This window comes from Ceratosolen solmsi, unplaced genomic scaffold, assembly GCF_000503995.2.
Source record: "Ceratosolen solmsi marchali unplaced genomic scaffold, CerSol_1.0 scaffold30, whole genome shotgun sequence".
In the NCBI taxonomy this organism is placed as follows: Eukaryota; Metazoa; Arthropoda; class Insecta; order Hymenoptera; family Agaonidae; genus Ceratosolen; species Ceratosolen solmsi.
Genome location: NW_011948421.1, coordinates 7,525,739 through 7,547,764, shown reverse-complemented (window position 1 = coordinate 7,547,764; position 22,026 = coordinate 7,525,739). Strand labels below are relative to the sequence as shown.

Genomic DNA, 22,026 nt, shown 5'->3' with positions numbered 1-22,026 from the left:
TGCTAATGCAGTATTTATCAAATTTACTTTTACTTTTTCTTATTTCTTCTGAAAAATAATAATATCCGAAAATAACATTATTAAGTTAAATACTATAAATGAATTAAATGTTTCATATTTTTCAATTCAAAACGCATTCAATAAATAACGTTTTTAATTATATATCAATAACAATCAATATGTATATGTAAAATTATTTTACATTTGAGCTACAATCAAAATAATAAAAAGTTAAATGAATGAATTGTTGTATCGATATTATTAAGAATCGCTGGAAATTTCCAATGATATGACAATCCATAATATAACAAGATACTGCACATTTTCAGTCCTCATAAAATTGACAGAAGTTATCGTATAATTTATCTTCAATCATATATTCATTATTATTTTTTATTTCTATTTCTTACATATTTTCTTCATCATTATCTACCACCACTTACGCAGATGCCTAGATCTCATTGAAAATCGGATGTGTTTCAATATGGTCTCCAAACATTATTATCTGTTCTCACCTCCTCCTGAATACGAACGCTACAACTGACGTCGGCTAATGCTCGGTGTTGATTTTGTTCTTGAGACTCCGTATTTTGAAACTGGTTATTGTAAAGTTGAGAATACAGGATTGTTGGGAAGACGCTGGGTGGAGGAAAGTAATTACTCGTTGAACAATTCTGTCCGAAGGATTGTTCCTGATCATGAACTGGGCTTTCGGTAGCACTAGAATCTGCGGAGAGGGATCGTGGTGAAACGTAATCTTGGTACCTCTGTGTCGTGTTTGTACTTGACATTAGATTATGTAAATGGTCTAACGGATCAGTTTGACTGCCAGGTGTTGTTGTGTCTGGAACTGATCATTATAAAAATTTTTTGTTTTGGATATTAGGAATTACTATTTCCGTTATTTAGAAACGTTACATCATTTTTATGATTAAAAATATAATAAATGTTCTGTACATAAATATATTTTCAATATTCGAATAAAATCGAAATAATATATATGTAAAGAAAAATTATTGGCTTATATTATATAATATCAAAGCTCAAACATTTAAGAAACTTGACGAAGTTTTTTACTTGTTCGTAAATAACCAATGATATATACAAATTATATTATCATTACAACGTATTCATTTAATAAATATATTTTAAACAAATTTAAATGACATTGAGTATTTTAATCTTCTTTCTAACAAAATACATTATCAGTAGCAAAGTATTTCAAAATTTATAGATTAACTTTATTAAAAGTAATTTTCTATTTAACTACTTTTTTACAAGTTTAAAGGACGATAAGCCATATTTTTCATTAATTTCAAAACATATTTGTATATACAATAAAATATAATATGGATGATGAATAATTATTATTTATTGCAAATAAAAAATGTTCAATAGTAAATTAAAAATTTTATATTTGTTTTTAATTTTCAATTTTTAAACATAAGGACGTTTTCTAAACAAGTTTTTATAAAAATTTTTACATTAATATTTTGAGTTAACTCGATTAATATTTTATAATTAAAAATAATGTAAGCGATGAAAACTATAACTGATTATAAGCTGAAGGAAAGAAAAAAAAAGTGTATACTGACGCGACGAAACACTGGAGAATGCATCTTGTTGGTTGGTAGTGTTGTTGTTAGTGACATTAGCATTACCAACGTTTAGTGCACTGGCACCTGCTATCGAATCAGGTACTGTAGGAGCGTTAAATGTTGCCAGCACTGAATTTGTACTGGAAGCAGGCGGTGGTGGTGGTGGCGGTACGAATGGTGTCTGGGCTGCGCACGAAGACAGGGGCCCTGGTAGATAACCTGTGTAACCGGCAGTACTACCATAGCTCCAAGAATTGCTCGCTGCCAAACCAAATTGCGGCATATCTACAATAATAGATTTCACGAGTTGAAATGAAACATGCATGTAAAGTCAATGCATGTAAAAGCAACGAACTGTTTTTTAATTCATGAAATTTCTAATCACTTCAAAAAGAAATTATAAAGATATTAGAAATTCAAAAATCGAACTTAACCAATTAAAGGAAATCATTGGGAAATCAAAGATATCGAACTTAAAAAAAATGTTTTATAACCTCAATATTTGAAAAATTTTTATTCTATTTTATATACTCTTTTGTAATCCAGAATGTTACTTATATAGGCTTATATATTCATCGATATACCAAGATACGAAATATAATGATGAAAATATGACAGAATATAAAAAAATAATAATGACAAATCAAGAAAGGGTAATTTCTCGTTTATCTAACTCAAATAACTGAGGTGAAAGCACGATACAATTCTAAATACTATGTATTCCACTATTGTATCGTCTACTGCATTACGTTGTGGGCATCCATTCCTCTTCGAAATTAGAACTACTTTTTCCCAGCTTTCAACTTTAGCACTAACCATGCTTTGATATTTTGAACAAAGTTTTTATCACATCGTATATATTTTTGTATTAATGACATATACGGTTAAAAAATTACTATTATTATTGTTATAACCTTTTAAAATTTTTATTTGATTTACTCATTTTTTATAATAAAAAACCATTCAAATATAAATTATTTTGTTTTCTTCATATAAAATAATTAATATCTTTACTGATCCATTGGTTTATTTACATTTTTTATTTTAAAAAGATGTCCTAAGTAAATATGCTTATTTCTAAAAAATATTTAACAATGAAATATATAATTATTTATGCTTTGTAAAGTACATATACTGAAGAAAAATTAACCATATTTGTTAAAAATGATTTACAATTATATTATTCGTGAAAATATCAAATAACGATATTATAATATTGGGTATACACAAATATATATTAATATTGACTATGTTCATTAGCAAATGAATTACAAATTGAAATAATCGTACTAATCACTTTTCTATACTTCGTAGATAATTTAATATTTTAAATTTAAGTAATGCAATAGTTTTCAGTTACATGTAATTTTAATTTATATTTTTATATATATATAATATATAATATAGTATATAATTTTATATTTAAATAAATGGTTTATTGAAAATAAATGAAATTATTTATTATTTATAATATCATTTATAATATAATAATTTATAATATAAAATTGAATCGTAATAATATGAATTATAATAATAAAATCTGATTGAATTTAAAAATAAATGTATATTTCAAGTAAAATTAAGTCCTTTTTCTATAAAATTTAATCTAATTTAAAATTTGTCCGTCGGATTATTTTTTTTTTTTTTTAATACACTCGTATTTTTCTCAGTAAATGTTATTTAAAACGCTATATTGTATAGATCAAATATAGTTCGCTTCAACTACTATCAAAAAAGTAGAGGCATAAAATCTATTATTTAAATCTTCAACCAATTTTTGAGTGTTATGTATCATTGAAGTAAATAATGAACGAAAATTTAATTAATTTTGAAAAATACTTTATTATAATGTGTAAAAAAGGATTTGAAATTGAATTGCATGAAGAATATGAAGCGAGTGCCAAATATATTTATTTATGATACAAAGAAGTTGCTTATTAAGTGGTTTTGACGAACATTGCCAGTTTCCTATAAAATAATAACGCCAGAGCTTATTTTATAGCGTTAATGTCAGTTGCTGTATATCTTTTTTTCTTTCTTTTTTATTTTGTCTAGCTTAATGATACAACCCCTTTAATATATAATTTAATCTAGTTTTAAAAAGTCTCGCGGATTCGCTTTTGCAAAAGTTTAATTTCGTCTTCTCTCTCTTTGTCTCGTTTTCGTTCTCTTTCTCTCCCATTTGCAAACTCAGTTAGTTCCTTCTGTACTTATAAACTAACAGATTAACCTATTTATACACCAAGAGAAACCTATATTCACTAATGATGCATATATCAGTTTGTTTTTAGTAACTTTTTATTTTCCTTCAGTGGATTTTTTTTATCCTGAAAATAATTTTTAAACTATTTACATGTATATATGTTGTAAAATTGAAATCAGGCTTATCGGAGCAATTACATCGCAATACTGTTCATTATTGGCTATAATTGTGACTTTTTATTTGTTTTGATAAATTGCGTTTTATTAAAATATCTTGATAACTAGTATACCAGTTATACAATTTTGTTAAATTAATTATCGATAAGATGTTTTTCTATTTTTGTTATATATATTTTTTTGTTAAAGATCCAAGTTTAATTTTTTTAATTTGAGGTTTTAATAATATATAATTTATCAAATCTAATAAGTAAATAAATAAAGACACAATGTTTAATTAATATATTTAATTTTAAATTAGATAATTTTTTTAAAATAATTGTAGTATAAATATATTTAATTAATTAATGTTTATTTTAGCTATATATTTAAATTGCTGCACATATAATGTAATTTAACAGTATTATTAATTCTCTGATATTAAAATAGTTATTATTGTTATATGTCCACATTATTTGTACTATCGATGATTATTATATAAATGACTAAAATCTTAATAAAAAATATTTATAAAATAAGAAATATAGCATAAATTTCAATTCATCTACAGTCAAAAGCAACATTAGAATTTTTATTACATACTTAATATAATAATGATTACATACTAGGTACTGGCTACTCTTTAAAGTGTAAAATAATGAAATGAGACATCCACATGTCTCTAAGAATATTTATTATACGTTAAAACATTGAGTATATGTTGAATGTATAATTTTTGAGTTTACTATTCAAATAAAGCGTATTTAAAGCGAAATAAACAGTAATAAAAAAAAATTTTTTACTTACTCTGACAGTTACCAGGCATTGCATGTCGAAAGGAGGATAGCGGATCTCTTGATTGAAGTGGATTTGGCAACGGCTGTAGTGGATTTGGCAGAGGCTGCAAGGGATCCACTAACGGTGAGGTGAAGAACGGACCACCGCGTTGCGAAGCGAAGGCGAATGCGTGAAAAGGTTGCTGTTGCCCTAAAAAAGGCAGCACTGCGATCAACCGTGCGCCTGTCCGCTGGACTTCGAGTTCTTTACTTCTTTTTCCATTACACTTTTCTTTTTATCTTTCAGCATTTTTTATGTTACTGATACTTCAAATCTGCTCTATCGATAGACTCTCGGATAAAATTCTTTTCTTAAAATATTATTGCATGATTTTTTTAAATTCTTTTTTTAAAGTATTTATTTATAATTGATATTAAATTATATATTAAATTTTCTGAAACAATATCTTTAAATAAATTGCGTATCTACTAGAAATATTTAATTTAAATAATCAAAAATTTCAGTAGGGAAATATACTGTTTAGAACTACTTTTATAAGAAATACTTAATTGGAAAGTCAATAGGAATGACATGATGAAAATAAGTTAAAAAAGAAAACAAATAGAGCAGACGATAGTGATATTATTCCAAGTAGAAGTAGTATCAAATTTTATTTTTCATCTTATGCTAATAATATATCAATTAAAGATATTCGAACTGCAACAGTCATATGTTCTATATAATCATAGCTCAAAGCAACGAAAAACTGAATAATTGACGGACGTAAAGAAAAATTGTGAACTAGACAGAAAAGTAATATGGTGCTTGGTAAGTGAGAGAGACATAACCAAGACAAAATAGACAGAAATATTTATTTTATTTAATATATAGTAAAATCAATAAAAATTTATTGTTAAAAATTAATTGAATATAAATAAAATTAATATAGTTAAATTAGTTTGTATTTTAATTTTTATTGATTAATTAATTTCTATTATATGAATTATTTTAAATATTACAATAATATATTAATATTAATTTTTAAATATTGTTATTTTAATTTTAATGTAAGTTCAGGTATTTTTGTTGCTTACAAAAATAACTTTATACAGTTAAAATTTTCTAATTAGCATTAAATATTTATAAGATAATTTCATTTAGAATTTTTAACAGATGCAATGTAATTTAGCGATGTAAATATTATACATTTTATTAAAAAGTATTGAATAAAAATTAAATTAATATAATAAAAGAATTTGTAAAATGAAGAAAAATTTATTAATGAAAATTCAATATAAATTTATTATATTGTATATGACATATCTTTCACCCAAAAATATACATTATCAAGTGTTTTAATAATTCGATAATATTTAAATATAAAATAAATATTAAATTTTATTTAATTTTTATTTTATTTAAATTTAGAAAAGTAAAGGAAGTCAAAAAATGTTTGGAAAAGAATTTTTTATAAAAAATATTATAATATATTTATCATTTATAAAAATTGCAGATATTTAAAAGATGAGTGTTTATTTTTTTTTTTTGCAATAATTTTTAATTTGTCTTCGAATACATTATTATGAAGAAATATTATTCCTTGTTTTTGTCATTTTCTGGAATATTATATGGTCCCCAAAAAGCAAGTCCCTAGCCTCGATCTCTGGCCAGTGTGTGTCGACGCAGTGTTAACTAACTGGAGGGTAGCCTCACCACCTTTAATGCAGGGTGATGAATTGATCGACGGATGAACAGACTCTCACTTGGATAATTTAATCGTAGTCCCTAATACTAACTCGACAGTATTGAACCTCGAAATTCTCTTCGGTTTGCTGAATAGGGAATACTCTATCGAAATAGCCACCAGTACAATACCTTTGCACAACGTACCCGTTTCCAAGGAGAATAAGGATCCACTCTTCTCTACCTCTCTCCCTCTCGCTTTTGACTAACTAGACCTAGTTAAACGATCATTGGTTCAACTATCGGCTACGTGTCTAACTTCCTTGTAGGTGGCAGACGGTAATATCAAATTTTATTTTCATATGAAAATAGTGTAAAGGTGAAATGATTTGTTTTTACATATATTTTTTACTCATTATATTTAATTTTTAAGTATAAGTTACTTTTAGATAAATATTGCCAATAAATAATTCGGAAACCTTTTTACTTTTACTGAAAAAACTTACCGCATAAATTATGTTCGATTTTTTTTTTTATAAAATTAACATATCTGAATATTATTTATTAGATATTTTCTCACACCTAAATGAAATTTCTATATATATTTTATTAAATATTTCACAAATAAATTTTTTATTTAAAATCTGAAAATCAATTTTCAAATAATATCCTTGCGCATTTTTTCTTAATTAAGTTAATTAATAGGAATAATAATTAAAAAAAAAAATTTTAATTCCGATTGAAATATTTTAAGCAAATACAGTATACATTATAACGATAAAAAATTTAAGTGTGCTAATGCAACTTTCAATCAATATCTTTCCTTATTTAATTAACATTTCCTATTTTTCTTTGGTTTTTAAGCATTTATAATATAGATAATAAATAATATATTCCAAAATAAAAATATAACATTAATTAATTTAGCATTCAAATTTCTATAAACTAGAATAGAATATCGTTAACTCATCAACAATGTTGATCTAACGTTAGATGTAGTATTTATCAAAGTGTATTAAACAATAACGAATTATTACGTAATTATTTATATAAGTTTAGATAGAAAAATAAATAGTAAATAGAAACATACTTTAATCGTTGCGGTTTCACCACATATAACATGTGAAATAAAAAAATAGTAACATTTTTTTTAATGGACTTATTGACGAAATTATAATGAAAATAGCTTATAAATATTTTAATCTAATAGATCTTTGAAAAATTTTATCATAAAATATTTACATACTAGCCTTCAAATTTTTGCAGGTTGTAATCATTTTTATATGAGAAACTTTTATTGATGGATTCATTAAGCACCATTTGATGGCTAAAAATTTTCAGTACTTTTTCGTTTAACTAATAAAATTATCAGGTAGAATTATGAGCTCTGGGTCCTATGATTCTGTAACCACATCTCTCTTTTTCCCTATTATTTTATTGAACCTTTCATTTCTCTTTCTGTTTAAGCACTCTATTGTATTTAAGTATATATATATAGTAGACAGTTACATAGATATAAAATAATTTAAATAAAAAATTCATAATTATGAAAATATTTAAAATATTTGCATCAATTAAATTTGGATATTTAGCCAAAAGATTGTAAGCATTTAAAATTTATGAAAGAACGTTTGGTATTGGTATTTTCATTTTAGAGTTTATCGTTTCACATATATTTGCTTTAAATTTTTATAAAATTTTATGTAATTGATTATTAAGTGAATAGTAATTTTTATTTATGTTACAGATATACATCCTTAAATAAGTAATAAATAATATTTGTTGCAAATAATTATTGGTATTATATCCATAAATAATTTGTTTTTATAACAGATAAAATAAAGTAATTTTCTATAAATAAACCGCTTGATTAATTTTCGTGTAATTTTTCAATTTCTGCGTAGAGACATAAATTGAATTTAATCAGATAATTTCAAAATTTTTAATTTTCTTATTGTGTTTTTTATTTTGTCTTAGGAAGACAAAAACGAATTATAAAGATTAATATAATAACTGTATTCTTTTAATTCATTTAACTCTTTAAATTCCAATTTAAAACATTGAATATGTACAGTATTAAAATAATTTTAATACTTTGATAAGGTTGATAAGAAAAACAATACTAATATCGATTTAAAAATATTTCATTTCAAACTTCTCATTTTTCGAAAATATTATTAAATTTTCAACAAATTATGTACTATACTATACTAAACTATATTATACGAACAAAATATTACTATAATAAATTCAAATCCAAATATTATTTTTGAATTATGAACAGTTTTCTTAAGATTTCATATTCTACATTGCATTTTGCTTATTTTAGATATCATCACATTATCTAATACATCTTATAACTACTTCATTTCAAAACATTTTTAAAAATTTAGCTGTTTCGTTTATCTGATCTATAGTATAATTATTTCCAGCTTCATTAGTCTAAAACATTCTTTATTAAAGTGGCATAATTAGATATATTTTATAAAAGGTATTTTCTAAACGAGTATACATAACTATGTAAGAAATATGTATCAAAAATATTTGATAAAAAATTAATAAATAATCGTCAAATATTTAAAACATTTTAGTTTGTAAATTTCAAACATTTAGGTAATGTATGAATAAGTATTTTAAGTTATAATTATAAGTAATATTTTTATTTTTGTATTCCTTTTTAGCACTTCTCTTTATATTTTTTATTCTATCTTTGAATTTTGATAGCTGTAGAAATCATCAGATTATTTTGAACCATTTATCTATTGATTTTCATTATTTATGAAAGATAAATTACATTAAATTAATGAAAATACTTTACTGAGCTTGCAATATTATATCAGAAAAGTGTTAATTTATTAATTATACAATAATAAAATCTCGGTTTAACTGTTTAAATTGAATTAAAGAAAAATAGTGAAATTGCTGATGACTTGCAGATTATACCCATTATTGGAATATAATTAACAATTTAATTTATTTTATATTTTTGTTAATTCATTATTGTTGTAACTATTTGTAAGTAATAAAGATATAAAAAGATCGGATTCTGAAGTTTTTTTAATTTCGTAATTATAGATATTTAAGAAAACATTGTGAATTTTATCAATCAATATTTCCATATTTACTTTAAAATAAATTTAAATTTAACGATTAGGAGTGAGAATTAGAAATTGAAAATAAAAAATTTGTGAATTTGTAAATCGAACAAAGTAAATTAATTGAATAAACTTGTAGTAACCCGTAATTTTTTTGTAACTAATATATTTTATATCCTTTTTTAATCTAAATTAATTGTACGTATTATTTACCTGTAATATTTTCTTTTTAAATCAATTTTATTTATATTATTATTATTTTAATAAAATAAATTGCAAATTTATAAAATGATTTATAAAATGTGATCATGATAATGATCCAATATGATAATATATCATAAAATACGAATTTGAAAAACAAATCATAAAGTAACAGGAGAAATTTATGATATGGAATGAATAATACATGTGCATCACTCATATTCCTTAGTATTTTTAATTGATTAACAAAAAAAGATAGTGACTAAAGAGAAGAAGAATAGATATTTAATTAAAAATAGTGCTTACAGTGATACTCACTGGTCTTGGATCGGGGCTCTCTAGGCCCATCTACTGTCACTTTAATGGCCTTAGCATAAGTTGCAACCTGGGGTGGTGTTGTAGATACTGTTATTGTAAGCGTGAAACTCTTACCTATACAAATAATGAAAGTTAAATTAAATATTGTTATACTTTCTTAATAATATTTAATCATTATTTTAATAAATTTATGTATAATAAAATTTATATAAAATTCATTCTGAGAAATCAAATAATATATTTTTCGTTATATTCGTTATTCTAGATTGACTAGGGATTACTTTATAGTTAAAATAACTATATTTAATTTAATATAAAATTTGTTTATGTCAAAAAATTAACTAATTTTAAATAAGATAATTATAGAAGTATTGTAAATTACTAATTTTTAAAAAATTTATATAAAAATAATCTATTAGTTTTTACATATATATTTATGCATTTAAAAAGTAGTATTATAAATAAAATAAAAAATAAAGAAGGAAAATAAACTTTTTTTTAAAACTATTTAGAAAAAAAACATTTTCTGTTGTAAACAAAAAATGGATAACATAAAAAGTTGTCTATTTTATTCTTCTATATATATATCGAAGATATTTAACTAAATAATAATTAAATATTTTAGAAGAAAATATCACTAGCTTTATGTGAAGATTGTTATTTTATCAATTTAAAATAACAAATATAGAAATAATTTCGGTTGATTTAAATCCGTTATAAAAAATATTTAATGTAAATGGAATTCCATTTAGCTAAGATTTAATGTTTATTTAAAATTGATTTTCTTTAAAAATATTTTTTATTATATTAATAAGTACACATAAAAAGTATTTAAGATTGTTGTTGCTGCAATCATAAGATAAATTGTTATAATAAATTTGAATAAATACATTTTTCTAAAATATATTAAACACAGATTTAATACAGTAATCAATAAATAATAACAATAAATATATAGTTAATGTTTAAAAATATATCATATATAATTTAAAACACGATCTTAAGAAAAAAAAACAATGACGTTCATTGTGGTCGTAAAATGACGTACAATAAATAAGCGAATTTTAGAGAAAATCAATACTATAAAGCCATCGTTGATATCGAATTTTCGCTAAACAATATACAATATTCTCAGCTAGTATAGAGATAGAAATTTTCTGTTAATGAAAGTACTGTCCATGTTCGTTCCAACATGATTCTGTTCACGCAATTAGTGTTTCACGAACAATCTTTTTGTCCTCATACTCTCATATAGCCTGTATCTGCATTACCTCGAGTAACTGATTTTACGAAATTTCCGTGTTCGTAATTATATTTACCAACTTTTGATGTGGATAAAGCAATTTTCGCTGACCCACTCATAAGAGAATCGTCAAATTTTCTATATATTCTATTCTATATATTCTATATAGATTCTATATAAACTGGTGAATTTTTCCCCATGAATATTGGATACATATATTCATTATAGCTTCTTTTAAAGAAATTTCAATGAATATATTTTCCATTTATTATTAATAAAAGTTTTGTAATAATTTTTCTAAAGAATTTATATTTTTAATTATAAAATAAAAATAATAAGCTTAAACTTATTTTTTCTATTAAATATATAAAATATTTTTCGTTTCTATTTTATAGAAAAGTAGAAATCTAATACCTATGTCAAATGCAAATTTATTTCAAGAGTCATCAGATTAAATAATACGAAGGATTATTTATTTTTTATACATATTATTTTCATTATTATAATTACTTCAATTATTTATTTTAACTACTTATTGTGTTATAATATTATTAAAGTTTTATTTAGTTTTAAATAGTTACTTCTTCAATTTATTATAGTTGAATAGTACATAGTAAATCACTTAAAGGGAAAAATTGTTAGTAATTAAAATGGTTTAATCTTTTAATAGATGAAGGATATAATGGGTAAAGTGATGGCATTGAAAAGAGAGTAAAAATATTAAGAACTAATACTGTAAATTAATGATAAACGTATACAATTGTTTTCATTAATAGCTGCTACTAAGGTGTATCTATAAAAAATCATTTAAAAAATAATAACTCATTGTATCAAAGTTTTATTGAGATTAATGCATCCCAAAATTTTTTATACTTTTTCAATATTATTCATTTTATTTCATTTTATGTTTTATTTAAACTTTAAAGTACTCATCATTCATTCATTTATATGTTAATAATTAGATAATAATTTTATTCGTTAATAATTAATTTTGCATTAACTAAATCATAAATTTATAAACAGTATATATTGTATATATATATATACAATATATATATTGTAGTAAAATAAGTGTCTAAAAAACTTCAAGCTTTGAAACATATTTTAAATAAATGTGTCAGAAGTATTGAAAAAGTAAATACATTAATTTATAAGTAATAAATAATAATATTTAATAGTAAAAGAATATTAATTATTAATATTATTAATAATATTTTTAATTAAATTTTTTTTTTAATAATTATTATTATTAATAATATTAATTTAATATTTACTTATTAAAACACAAATCTTGCATTAATTAAACAAATATTTTTGTTATAATACTTAAGATTCGTATAAATTACATTGAAAAAATTAAAGCGTTTAAAACAAAAAATTAAAAAGAAATTACTTTATTTAACCAAAAATCAAAATGAAGTCTAGTCAATTATAAAATAAATTCGATATTGTAGTTATGCGATATAAATATCTTTAATATTTATATATAAATATATAAATACGATATAAATTAATTTTTGTTTGGAAGTTTGAAATTAACTTCATTCTATATTGAATTAAAAATTTGAAAATTTATTAAAAATTACTTTAAATATATAATCCTAATTCTAAAGAAAAATTTACAACATAATTTTCATTATTCTAAAAAATACCTTATAAAATTATTATTTTTATAAACGTAAGTTCATATCAATCTTATACATTTACTATCATTTATTTACAATGTATATGCGTTTGAAAATTAAATTCATTATAAGAAAGTATTTAATCTACTGAGGGATGTAAATAATAGAATATAATATTGGACCGTAAAATAAACATAATTTTATTATAAAATTTACATTTTTAAGAAAATTTAATCTCTTTTATAATAATAAATGCAATCAAATAAATCCATTAAAATAAATAGTATAAAAGTTTAATTTGTGTTGGCATATATGTATTAACTTTTCGCTTATCTATATTTGAAATTTATTCAATAACATTATTTTTAAACTATTTTTTGTATTTTAAGTAAATTTCAATTAAATTACTGAATTTTTTTACTAAATATTTTCAATTTTAATTTGTAGAAAGAATTTAATCCGGATGAATGTAAAATCTTGATTTATATACTTTTAAACTATAAATTTTTAAAAATACCATATAATAGATTAAGTAAGTTTGCCAATATATTTTTGTATTATTTAAGTATTTATAAATGTAAAAGCATTGTTGGGTTGACCTTCTGAACGAGATGAACCTGTTAAAATATTTTCCTATTAAGTCTATTTCTTTGCTGATGTAATCTATTTTTATTTTTATTTTGATATTATACTGAAACGATAAAAAGATTTATTATCGGAGTATATAATGTATATAATTATTAAAAAATACGAGTATTTATCCAGTCAATTAAATTGTAATAAAACGTGTACACCTATATGGATTAGATTTTATAATGACAGATTGCACTGCATAAGGAGTTACGTATATTATTAAAATAGGACGAATAAATATTTTGATAATAAACCTTTATTGGGTTGTTACTGATACATCATAAATGAGAGTTATTAGTAATCTGAACTATTTTTATAATATTACGCTACTTATTATATTTATGATCTCTTATATTAATGAAAACTGATATTTTTCATTTTTATTATTTTTAAATCAATATAATATTGCTTCCTCATACAATATTAACCAATTATAATGTACATTGTACTTAATTATATTTCATTTTACTTTTACATGTGCCTACGTATTTTGTATATTTTTATCATTCACTTAAATGTAACAAAAAAATAGGGAGAAATATTTATAAAATATTCGAATGAAATTATTTCTACATTGAAAATTCTCTTTCTTAAAATAAATAAATAAATTACTAATATTTTGATTCGAATGTATTTGTTTAGTTATTTAACATAAATATTTATTTCATTAAAATTTAATTAATATATTTTCACTTAAAACAATTTTTAATTAAAATCTTATATAATAAAATATATATAAATAGTAAACAATTGTTAACATGTATTAATGAATTTTTTAATCACTACAGATAATATATAAGCAATATAAATAATATAAGTTTATATATATAATGTCTACTACTTTATCTCATCTATATTATATTATCTCAATTACTTTATAAGTTTTGTCTTACAAATATTTGCTCTTAAATAGTATAAAATTGATTAATATAATTATATTAATGGTTATTAATATATTATCATTTTTTAACTCATTAAAAAAATTATAATTACTGATAAAATATAACTATTTAAAATAAAAATTTTGATGTATATTTTCGAAAGTAATTTTATTGTAATACTAAAAAATATATGATTTTTGTATATAGAAATTATTGAAATTTATAAAAATTGATTTTTTTAATTATGAAATAATAACTTATACAAATAAGTCTTAAACCATTTTACATTATAAAATTAATTACTTTTAATAAATCTCCAATTTTATAAATTTTCATTTATTTCAAAATTTAAAATTATTTATACTCATCTATATTATATTATAATATTGTATACTACTATAGTATAATAGAAATGAACATATATCCAGTAACTTCGTACATCAGAATCCTGACCTTTCTAACTAATGTACTGATGTTTATAAATTATATTCTTCAAATGGAAATTACTTCTAGAGAAATACGTTTACTTATAATCTATATAAAATAAAGAACAAGTGCAATAAATAAACTATAAATACAATAAATAAACATAAATAAATTTAAATAAATCAATGAAATTGGTTTTTTATTTTATTTACCTAAATACAATGTTTCGCATTTGCTATCTTCTCTATTTTACCTTGCATGAGCAATATCATAGCAAAAACCATTTGTTAAATAATTTTTTATTAAAAAAAATTTTTTTCTTAATATCTGTATAATATAATGTAAAACCTAATGTAACAACTACATCGACTAGAAATATACACTAATAAAAATATACGCTTCCCTCGCTTTCCAGAATCCATTATTGATTATATTTTCTCGTTCTTACTCATGAATTTTAGTAAACATTAATGAGGTGTTAATAAAAAAAAATACGAACATATTAGAGAGTGAGATAGTCAGTAAAACAGTGGAAAAAAGCAAGAAAAGGAATAATTGATTATGCTATTATTATTCACGCTAATGATACTTGCGAAGTTGACATGCACACGTATGTATCACATTCATAGATCTTAAATTAAATTATTCTTGGATCACGCTATCTGACTTAAATTGATTTAAAAAAATTTCTAGGAACATAAAAGATTAATATTCCACCTTTCGTGACACAAAACAAATTCCAGTTTTGACATGTTTTTTAGTATATTATATAGTGACGATGCACTACCCTTTAAAATTATATGATATGTCGCAAACGAATGGCCATCATTAGAACTTCTACACTCTATATTTAATTTTCTCATTTAATGAGATTTTATCAATTTGATATAACTTTTTCAAAATAAATATATCTTTGGATAGTTGACCGAGAACATTTTACTCACTTAAGATTACACAAATTAAATATGATTAAATATGATCGATATATTATTTATGTATACAGTAACTATTAATAATATAGTACTTATCATTCGTGAATATTGAAAGTATTTATTTTCAAATATATATAGAATATATATAGATATAAATATATGTAGAACGTCCTTTCCTACGGATATATTGTATTTAAAAGTACATAATTTATTCATTTATATAGACTTAATTTTCAATTACTTTTACCAATGCTTTGAATGAATATAAAGTCTAATAAAGCATCAATATTCAACCATCACAAAATTAAGCATAGCATAGACTTGATTATTTATAATTAAATTATTAATGATTTGAAAGGGATAAGAATAGGTAACTAGGATTGAAGGAATGTCAGTATAAAATTTAGGAATTAAAGTACACTATTTTGGGGGATCATTGCTTCTGTAAATAAATATATCTAATTGAATTACTATTTAAATATTCTTGGTTAATTGAATATTTAAAGTAAGTGTTCTATTCAAAATTAAAATAATGATACCATTTGAAAATTGTAAAATATATCTTAGTATCATCTAATAAATTTTATTGTATGTCATAATTAAAAAAAATAGAATTAGTTTTACATCTCTTTAAAGTTCCAAAGTATCATAAGTGAAATAAATTAAAAAGTAATAAATGTATTCATTTACTAATTTATAGCATTTATAAAAATAACAATCAAGTAAGCAAAAAGTTATTAATACATCGAACATAATTAATATTCCGACAATAATTTTGAAGATAAAATTTGATAAATTTTTATATTTATTAAAATTTACTCCATAAACTAATCATCAAAATTATTAACAAATTATTTAACTTATAATCAAAACATTTCAGATAGTATTACCTGGATTAGTTATATGAATATTATCTTGGCTTTCAAGGCTAAGTCTTAGTAATATAGATATAAATTATAATTAGTGAATAATTTATTATATACAAAGTAATTATTTTAGAATTACAATCTTCACTTTTCTTAATTGCTTTAAAGGAAAAATAATGCCGATCTTGAAAGAAAGTTTTTTATATAACATAGTTTTACCATAAATTAGTGAGAAATTTTTGCGTTAATAATATTCATTAAACTAATAAATATCTGAATTTATATTACTATTTTAAAATAAAGTCAAGGCAATAAACCAAATCTTGATAATGCTTTTCTTACTTATACCTCAAGTTCTACTGATTCTTCGGCCATATTTTCTTCGCACTGATGATAAAGCACCATGAACTATAAATAGAATTACTGTACAATTCAATAAAAAAAATTAATCGAGTATTTGTTTCGAGTTATATGAAATATAACTTAAAAATTTATTATTTCTATAATTATTAATTTCACCCTTAAGTTTTAATTATTAACAAAAAATTGGCTATATTATAAGGTTATTATAATGTAAATATATATTAATTTATAGGATATGTTGTAACTATTTTATGAAGATTAATATGTTAATGAAAATCTACAAATTTTTTAAAAAACATGAAATTATAAAGTGTTTCATTTTTACAATAAATGTCAATTATTACAATTGATTATAATTAACTTTTTAATTAAATAACATAAATAAAGTAAAAAATAAAAACTAAAATAAATATATTATTTAAATATATACGCTTTATATGTATACAGCTAGCTAGAATAAATTTTATTATAAACTATCAAAATAGATCTACGTAAATGAAAAGTAAATTACAATAAGTATGATTATAAATTATTACTTACTATTTCCGAAACTCTTCTAAAAACAATAAAAATTTAAATTAATTTAATACAAAATATTAATATGTGAAAATTAAATGATTGTAATTAATTAGATACTATAAATACATTGTTAATTGTTTTATAAATATAATTCAAAATAATTATAAATACATTTTTAGAACTTGTTAAAAACTGATTTTTGAAGTTCAAATAAAAAAATTATTTTCTTTTACAATAGTTTAGCTAAAATTATTTTACATATCATTTCTTTTTATATTTTATATAATAATATATCTTGTAAGCGTAATAAGTATTGAAAATTAAAACTTAAAAATTATAATTGTTACTAATGAAATATATACACCTTAACTTTAAATGAATAATTTGTTGTAAATTTATTTGAATACAATTTTCTACTTACATTATAAAAATATTTCTGTTAAAAAGAAAAAATGAAGAGTAAAGTGATTTGTATGACAATACAGTTTAAGCAAGGAGAAATCTGAAGAAAGACGGAGTTCCAAAATGACGTACATGGACAAATAAAAGCCATTAGCCAAACTCTCACAAGATTTTCCGCGAAAACATCTCTTCTGAGAAACTCAGAAAGATGGAGGAGAACAGAAAGCAAGAATTGGAATTCTTAGTTTTCTCGCAAACAAACCTCGTCACTTTTAACAGTTTTCTTCCTTCAAAAGTAGCATGATAACTTTTTTCTGAGAATTAATGTAAAAATAAGGATCTTTCCTCAAAATCTTATAAAGGCATAATTACTTCACAATGGGTATAGCCTTTTCAAAAAAATTAAATTTTTTTCATATTCAGACTGCAAGAAGAGTTATATAAGAATAAATCAAAAATAATGAAAATGAAAAGATAATATAACAATTAGACGTCTTTGCAATTGATATTAATCTAGTAATTACAGGATGGTTTTACTATTCATTGATCAATCTATAAATTCTAATTATACCTTTAAAAAAATTAATTCGATAATGCTTATCTTAATGTACAAAAAAAGACATATTTGATTAAAAATTATACTCAAGATACAACTATATAAATATCTATATTTGAATATATATATTTAATATCTTATATGCTTCTTAAAATTGGAATGTACGTACTTTACTTTTCGATTACTTTTAGATTCGGTTTATTTTTCTTTTTTTTACAACATTTTTAACTTATGAAAAAGTTAAATTAGATATAGATATAGAATAATTTCAATTTTAGTTTCAATATAAATATAATAAAATTAAATTTAAAAAAAAAATAATAAAGGGTTTAAATGTTATTAAAAACTGAAATAATAAAACCTCTTTTCAATTCTTTAATTTTAAATAGCATTTATAAAATTTTTATTTGTTTAATTATAATATTTATATTATTGATCTATTAAATTATAATACTTATATTATTATTTACATTTTTAATTATAATATTTATTTTATTTATAAAAAAAATATATAAAATCATATTTATATTTAATTTTTGAGGTTCTAACAAAAAAATAATATACTTTACCTCTGCCACTTCTACCGACGAACCTGAGATCGTTAAATTTGGCAACTTGATTTTTCATAACAGCTGTGGAATTTCGCAATTCTGCACAGCAGTTCTCATCATTGCCAGCTCGAACAGTAACGACAGTATTATCAACAACTTCACCTAGTGCCACAACTTTAAATGCAACTGGTAGAGTTTTATTAGATCTCCAATGTGCTGGTAATACAGTACATACAAGATGTGGTGAGCCTGCAAAAAATCCACTTGTTAATTTTGTTTTAACTCTCAAACTTTTATTTCATATGGAGGTCACGTAACTGAAGTATGAACAATTTTATTTTCATGAAGTAAATGAATTTCCACAATTAATTTCTAAGAAAAAAATTATGTATTCAATAATTAGATATACACATCTTAAATAATTAGTAATATATTGATTTCTAAAAGATACAAATATTTATTAATATTAAACATAATAAGATGAAAAGTGTACATTCTAACAGTATTATAATTCTGAAAAATTAGAACTTTCTTTTACAAATACAGTAGAAAAAAATATAAAATCAATATATTCATGAAAACAAAGTAAAATATAAACTAAATTACTTCCATTTTTGGAATAGTAATATATAAATTATAATTAATTAAAATAAAAAGATATCCCAGCCAAAAAAAATATATAGATAAATATCTTGTTTAAAACTAAACCAAAAATAGTTATTAGTAATTAATAATAATTAAAATGAATTATAGTTCACAAAAAAAATTATATTTCTTTATACATAAGCAATATAATTGTAAAGTATTTTTTAATTGTAGGCAGTAAAAAAAATATTATAGAAGTTTATAAATAGTGAGTCACATGGTATATTTTATATTGTTTTTAATAAATTCCTCGATTCAATAGATTGAACATTTCAAACAACTTCTTCTTATTAAAATAATAAGTAGGATATTTATATATAGAATTATTTCATTAGATTTTATTTCAAGTAGAATCTAATTCAAGTAAAAATATAATTAGATATTTTCAATCTATTTCAGTTTCCAAAGAATTATTTATTCTTTTAATAAAATATTATCTAAAAAAACTTACATTTAAAATAGATTTAGATTATCAAATAATATTTAGCAGTAAAATAATTTATTAAACATAAATATAAAAATTCTAAATTTGAAAATCTTGAAAATAAAAAGTCAGAATCACATTTTATATTATTCAATTAAACACGCATAGGTATTAAGTACTGTAAAATCAAAACTCACCGGTTCTAACCAACTCTCCAGGATGCTCACTCATGTAGTCACCTAGCGTCCTTTCCGCGAAAATATCGCTTGTCATCTTTGTATAGGCATCGGCGAGAGGTGATACACCACTTTCAGGCGAGGCGGCATTTCCTAGTGCCGGGGCTCCAGTCAACTGCATCTTTAACTGTGTCGTTTTTATTTCGGCTGTTGCTGTCGAAACGTTATTAATGGTGGTATTCAAACTGCTAACGGCGGATGCCGTCACTTGAACTTGTGTCGCGCGTTCATCAATGTGAGCGGCAATCACAGAAGAATGTAAATTTACTGATTTTGTCGTTGTAGAATTGGATGTGGTTACGACTGGCACGTTTACAACGACATCGGCGTCGTTGCACCGGCTGAATATATCCATATGCAGCTACACTTTGTCAGAAGCTCATTCTAGAGCTACCGGTGCACCGAACTCATCAGCATATTGATGTTTAAATTTTTTATCACACTAGCCTAAAACTTTAATATAGCTTTTGATTAACTATTATGTAATATTATTAACGTACTTAGAATAATTTTAAACCAACTATTTTATTTAATAACATTCACGTTTGAATTTTATTTTAAGAACTGTTTTAGAAACTGTTTCTTTAAAATTAGCTAATGAATTTGTCATTAATTACTTGATTTTTAATACAATATCATGATTTTCTGCTATATATCTAATAATGTACACAAATAATTTTTAAATTCTATATAATGAACTTGATTTTAAATGTTTTATATTTGCACTATTTTAAAAATTATAGGAATTTATTATTTAATTTATTTTAATATCACATAACGGGTTCGATGATTGGTAAATGATACTCAAACTTTTTACAAATTGTATCCCACATCTTAAAACCGTTTTCAAATTTTTTTCAATATAAATTGAAATTCTTTCACTATAATCTGAAATTGTAAAAAAAGTTATATTATAATAGATATGTTTAGTAAATTTATTTATAAAATAAATCAAATTAATTATAAAAAAATTGATAGAAATGTATAATAAAAAATAAAAATTTAATGTTATAAATATCAGTATAAGTTAAAATAAGATGAAATAGATATTAAAAAATTAAATTAAAAAAAATTTGATTTATTAATTATAATTACAGAAAATATAAAAATAAAATATAAAAATTTGTATAAAAAATACAAATTAAACATATTTTAATTCTCAAAAAGGAAAAACACAATTCTAAAAGAAAATTTGTTATATGCATAATAACATAATACATAAAATATAAATATAAATATATAAATATAATACATAAAACATAATAGATTTATATTTATCATATAAGATAATTTATATAATTCAAAAAAGCAATACCTAAAAATATCGAATATGAAATTTTGTACTAGAAATAGTGTTAATATATAATAAGAAATGCTTCTTTATATGTTGTCAATGATATAATAAAGTATTTCAATGTTTGTTATTTCAAAACATGCAATAATGTATCAAAATACATTTAATGCAATAAAATTAAAAATAAATTATGTATATAAATTTAAATTAAAGTATCATGTTTTAATAGTCAGTTTTAAGAAAATAAAATTTCATTTGCAACTATTTATATGTACATGAATAATATTTTGTTAAGAGTCTCAGAATTATTAAGTTAATAAAATAACTACACTAGATAGTTCAATCAATACCGTTTTTGTTGATGCAGAAGGTAAAAAGTAATTCCTCGATGTTGCTTGTT

At 21.7% G+C, this 22,026-nt stretch overlaps 1 protein-coding gene across 1 annotated transcript; it reads right to left on the bottom strand.

Moving 5' to 3' along the window:
* Positions 1 to 221: 221 nt before the first annotated feature.
* LOC105361513 (runt-related transcription factor 1) lies at positions 222 to 20,796 on the bottom strand. Its single transcript, XM_011498721.1, has 6 exons — positions 20,294 to 20,796; positions 19,046 to 19,276; positions 10,019 to 10,144; positions 4,764 to 4,943; positions 1,596 to 1,883; positions 222 to 850 (listed from the first exon to the last, which is right to left on the bottom strand). The coding sequence occupies exons 1-6, from the start codon at positions 20,685 to 20,687 to the stop codon at positions 480 to 482; spliced, it is 1,590 nt and encodes a 529-aa protein (XP_011497023.1). The 5' UTR covers positions 20,688 to 20,796; the 3' UTR covers positions 222 to 479.
* Between the last annotated feature and the right edge of the window lie 1,230 nt (positions 20,797 to 22,026).